Source organism: Octopus bimaculoides, chromosome 20 (assembly GCF_001194135.2).
Source record: "Octopus bimaculoides isolate UCB-OBI-ISO-001 chromosome 20, ASM119413v2, whole genome shotgun sequence".
Lineage (NCBI taxonomy): Eukaryota > Metazoa > Mollusca > Cephalopoda > Octopoda > Octopodidae > Octopus > Octopus bimaculoides.
Genome location: NC_069000.1, coordinates 18430471 through 18436143, shown reverse-complemented (window position 1 = coordinate 18436143; position 5673 = coordinate 18430471). Strand labels below are relative to the sequence as shown.

The 5673-nt window shown below is 36.0% G+C and overlaps 1 protein-coding gene across 1 annotated transcript in view; it reads left to right on the top strand.

Moving 5' to 3' along the window:
- LOC106876502 (transcription factor E2F5) overlaps window positions 1-5673 on the top strand; it is a 34373-nt gene that overhangs the window by 21812 nt on the left and 6888 nt on the right. The window contains exons 4-5 of the mRNA XM_014925065.2: window positions 2683-2791; window positions 5563-5667. Coding sequence (XP_014780551.1) covers window positions 2683-2791; window positions 5563-5667 — 214 coding nt within the window. The remainder of the gene's footprint in view (window positions 1-2682; window positions 2792-5562; window positions 5668-5673) is intronic.

Here is a 5673-nt window from a genome sequence, read left to right as displayed (position 1 = left end):
TTGAAAAAGGAGATTGAATCTCTAGAAGAAAAAGAAAAACAATTGGACAAACACAAAAGTTGGGTCCAACAGAGTATTAAAAATGTCATAGAGGAAGTTTCTAATAGTCAGTATCCTTTACAAGCTGATGGAGATTTCTTGTATTTTTTCTCAGATATTTAAAAAAAATTTCTTCTGTATCTTGAATTTTCTTTTTATACAAATTGAAAGGTCATTGAAAAGGTCCTGAGGTCATGAGTTCAATTTCTGGCGATGCATTGTGCCCTTGAGCAAGACACTTTATTTCACGTTGCTCCAATCCACTCAGTTGGCTAAAATGAGTAGTACCTATATTTCAAAGGGCCAGCTTTGTCACATTCTGTGTCACGCTGACTCTCCCTGAGAAGCTACATTGAAGGTACACGTGTCTGTGAAGTGCTCAGCCACTTGCATGTTATTTCACGAGCAGGTTGTTCCGTTGATCGGATCAACTGAATCCTTGTCGTTGTAACCGACGGAGTGCCAGTTGGTCATTGAAAAGGTTTCAAGTAGCAAATTAATTAGTTGGATATTTAACCAATTGACTAATAATAAAGAAAAGGAGTGGAATTAAACCAGTGTGTGTGTGTTAATTATATTGACATAATGACTCTCCCTAGACACAACAAAATTTGTTTCAACACACAAATTCACATTAAGAATCTTGCAAACTAGATACAAAACAAAATATAACATCACTGCTGTCTAATTTTACATCACAGATATAATATATTATAAAAATTTTATGCACAAACATCACTGTCATCTAATATTAGATCACAAATACAGTATATTATAGTGTTTTTTAGAAATATTACACAGTGGAGGTGTGGTTATGTGGTTAAGAAGCTTGATTCCCAACTGTGTGCTCTTGGGTTCAGTCCCCACTGTGTGGGACCGTCTAATGAGAACCCCAGATCAACCAAAGCCTTTTAAGTGGATTTGGTAGATGTAAACTGAAAGGAGCCTATCATGCATGCATATATATATGTATATATATATATATATATATATATATATATATATATATATATATATATATATATATATATATATATATATTATTTAAAAGAGTTCCAACTCTGTTTTTTATGTTTTATTTATATTCTTATAAAATTAATGTGGGATATAGAATATGGAATATATAATATAAATAGTAAAATGAAATGAAGTATTAAATGTCTTATTGAATATATGAAATATTGAGTATTAAATATAGAGTATTAAATATATAAGGACTAGTATACTTTCCTGCCTCATGGCAGTCATCAAGGTCACATATATATATACTTTATTAAAGCTGAAAAAATCATCACAAACTTACAGTTTCACATTACTGTTCATCGGACAGTTGTGCAATGAATATGAACAGTATTGTGAAACTCTCATTAACAGTTTGTGAAGTTTTTTTTGGCTTTAGTAAAAGCATATTACTCTACCTTTGGTATTTGAGTGCTATGTTTTGTCTCACCTTGTTTCGCATTTATGTGCTTACTTGTGTGTGTGTTTGCATATACTCTTGACTAGACATCACATAATGATTGTAAATGACATCATTATTATACAAGCGAGGTTGTTTGTTTCTAGTCTTCTAACAAATAGCTCTAATAAATATTACCTTGCTTGGAAACAGATTAGGGTTGGCAATAAGGGCATTTGACCATAAAAATTCTGCTTCAACAAATTCCATGTGACCCATGCAAGCATAGGAAAGTAGCCATTAAATGATCATGATGAATGATATGTTATACTGTAGTAAAGGCGCTTGGCTAAGTGGTTAAAGTGTCGGGCTTATAATCACAAGATAGTGAGTTCGATTCCTGAACAGGCTGTGTTGTGTTCTTGAGCAAGACATTTTATTTCACGTTCCAGTTCACTCAGCTGTAGAAATGAATTGACATCACAGGTGCCAAGGTGTATCGGCCTTTGCCTTTCCCTTGGATAACATTGCCGGTGTGGAGAGAGGAGGCTGGTATGCATGAATAACTACTGGTCTTCCACAACCAACTTACCTGGACTTGTGTCTTGGAGGGGAACTTTCTAGCTGCAGTCCCATGGTCATTCATGACCGAAGGGGGTCTTTACCCTTTTATAAAAGTAGCACTGTCATCTAATACTACAACACAACCATTTGATTGTTTAGCCACAGGTCAACTATGATCCAGTAAATTTAACCAACCATGACCTTTCTGAATTTTATTTAGACAGTGTATCTAATGCCAGATTTTCTAATGTTTTCGTTCTTTAAGATTGTAGGATGGGATTTGAGGTTGATTTGTCTGCTATTTCTTGCATGTGGAGTAGCCACATAGGTTCTTGTTTTCTTTGGAAGTGGGTGACAGAAGAGAACAGTGTAAGACTCCTTTAAGCCCTGCAATCAGAATAAACAACACTTTTGATTTGGTTTGTTGATATTTATAGTTGTGGGGGGTCTTGTACATGAATGTATTTTTACCACACATTACTAGGTGTTTTAGTAAGTAGCTCTTCTCTGCATTTATAGTTAATAATCATTAAATTCCCTACTATCTACACAGAAGTGCAAAAAAAAAACAAAATACAAAAAAACTACTCACTGTCAGCTCTTATAAAATGTGCTGTATAAAATGTCCATGCAGGAGTTATTTCCCTTGGTTGTTTTCCTTCACGCTTTTTTCCCCCTAGGTTGGCATATGTTAGTTATGAAGATATTTGTAAAGTGTTCCCTGATTGCACGTTGTTATCCATACAAGCACCTTCAGGGACGAAATTGAGAATTCCAGATCAAAAAGGTGTAAGTAAAAATTCTTGCTTTCAATGTACATATCTGTACTTTTTAAAACTTCCATCTTTCTCCCTTTTCTAACTTGGTTGCTGTTTAACTCCCTATGGGCATTTATGAGTGATAGACCTCATATGTCAAACACTTTAATACAGCTACTTGGTGTTTTAGGTTTCTTTCACCTCTCCTACCCTCATACTGATATTTACCATTGACCTTACATCAACTCTTGTTCATCATTCACTACATTCATCTCTACCCCCCTCCATCTCTAACCATCTGTCATTCTCCTCTCATACTCCTATGAGCTTCTCTCCCACCCTTCCTAATCCCCTGCCAATACTGTCTCTTATACTCACCATGTCATGCCTTAAAACTACTCTTTAACACCTCATCACCATATCTTTGTCTTCCTCTTAGCTGCTCTCACCCACTCCTATATATAGCAAGATACTTGTGTCTGTCTGTCTCTATCTTACTTTATAGCCTCTCATCACCTAGCATAAAGCCACCACCCTCTTAACTACCACCTGTCGCAGTTGAGAGGGCTCTTATTCTGTCTTGTAAGTTACTTGGCTACTTCACTAATGTCAGTGTCATGAATAAAGCACCCAGTACACTCTGTAAAGTGGTTGGCATTATGAAGAGAATCTAGTTGTAGGAACCATGCCAAAGCAGACGATATTGGAGCTTAATGTAGCTCTCTAGTTCCTTGGATCCTGTCAAACTATCTGACCCATACCAGCATGAAAGATGGATGGTAAATGATGAGGATGGTGATAATGATGAACATATATATATGTGTGTGTGTGTGTGTGTTATACTCCTTAAAATGTTCGATTGTTATAATGCTCACTTCGGTATACAGTATACTTAGTAAACCAGTAAAGGCACGACTATCTCTGACTGCCTACTACGTACACTGGTACTTTATGTACTTTACAGTGCTAGTATAGTATGCAGTCTGCCAGGGTGTCAAACAAGATTACCTACCTTCTCTTTCAGATATTTCAGAGATCATTTTTTTCAGAATCATAGTTTTAGCATCTAACCATGATCATTGAATGGCCTGAGTGTGTGCTTTGGTCACTGGATCCACATAATGTCGTTGATGGTTCACTGTCACATGGTGATAACCTATGGCATTTAAATTATTATAAGCAGACCACTCATCTGAATGAATTAGGGAACCTTTTTCACATTCTCTTTCAATAATTTGGATCAGACTGTTCCTGTCACACTGTTCCACACAAAAGTATTGACAGTCTGAGCCTTGTTTGAGACCAAAAACCCACGACCCATCAATTTTACATCCATGGTTCCTGTTGTTTCATTGTTCTGCATCACTGTCTTCGAAGAGAGGAGCATTGTCGCCATTCAGCATTCTTCCCTGATTTTATTTTCGTCGACCAGCAAATCTTGCTTTGTTGATCTGAATGGGGTTATTGCTTTTTCCAATCATCTTCCCTCATCATTTATGATAAACTATGGCTCCACACACCTCGCGGTACATATTGTACCACTCAGTTATTGTATTTGTAGATTTTTCCTGTTAGAGTCACTGCTGTTGTCATGGGCATATCCATGACAAAGAAAAATATTAGTTCTAAAATCTCACTCAGGCTCAGCTTGCAGTTTAATTTGTTGTTAATGTCCAAATAATGGAAAAATTGGTTTCCTTTATTAACTGAACGTTTAAAGTAGATAACCCTGGCTATACTGTTTGACGTGGTAGACCTCATACTATACTAGCACCTACTTCTCTTTACTTATAGTGACTAGATTATTCCATTTGTCATGTGGGAGGGGTGTACCATTATTACTAATTCCCTACAACATCTCCCCTCTTAAGTTTTCTTAGGAAGTGTCATTTTATTAGGCAAAAATTCTTTTATTCACTCTACCTCCCTTTTTTTTTCAGTATTTTTTCGTACAATTTAATATTTTTTGCACTTGGCATCTATTTTCAGGAACTCTGTATGTTTTCTTTTCCTCTACCTTGTACACCTGAGTTCAATCACCTGCAGTGGCATTGGTACTTGGAACGTATTGTACAACCACTCCTTCGGTTCCTCCAACTTTGGTTCATTTTCCATGAATCTTTTTTCCAGTTGGTTCCTGTGTCCCTTTTGTATGCCTTTTCTACTCTTTACTCAATACATCATTTTACCTATACATTTGGTAATTATGCCATCTTCGCAACTCTGCTTTCCATTCTTGTATGCTCTCATATACATCTTTTCACCAACTTTAAGGTATCTTGTTATGTCTTCCCTGGCACTTTTTCTTTTCTTGTCAGGTAGCAATTTATCAAAGACTGTTTTTACTTTCCAAAATTGCGCCCTACCCACCCAGGGCGTGTGCCCTGCTTGCCCCACCCTAGCTACACCCCTGGTTATGGGGGATATAAACACACCAACACCAGGTGTTGAGTGGTCGTGGTGGTGTTGGTGATGGTATGTATGTATGTACGTATTCATGTTTGAATGTTTGTATTTATGTATGTTTGTATGAATGTATATATCTGTATGTATGTATGCATATATGTATGCATGCTCATATGTTTGTGTGTATGTATATATACTTGTGTGCTTGCATGCATGTATGTATGTATATATGTCTTTGTTCAAAGCTGACCATTCACTTCATTGCTACTCTGAGTTTCTTGCTTCTGTCTGTTCATTCATGCAACAAAGCAATATCAAAAATAAATAAATGAAAAATAAAAACAAAAAAAAAATGTTTCAATTCTTTCCTTTTTAAAAATTTTTTTTTTATTTTAGAATTACCAAATCTATTTGAAAAGTAACTCTGGTCCTATTGATGTAATGTTGGTGAACAAAGACAATGAAGCTTCAGCGCCTGAAGTCGATCAGTTGCCTCCTTTCCAAGAC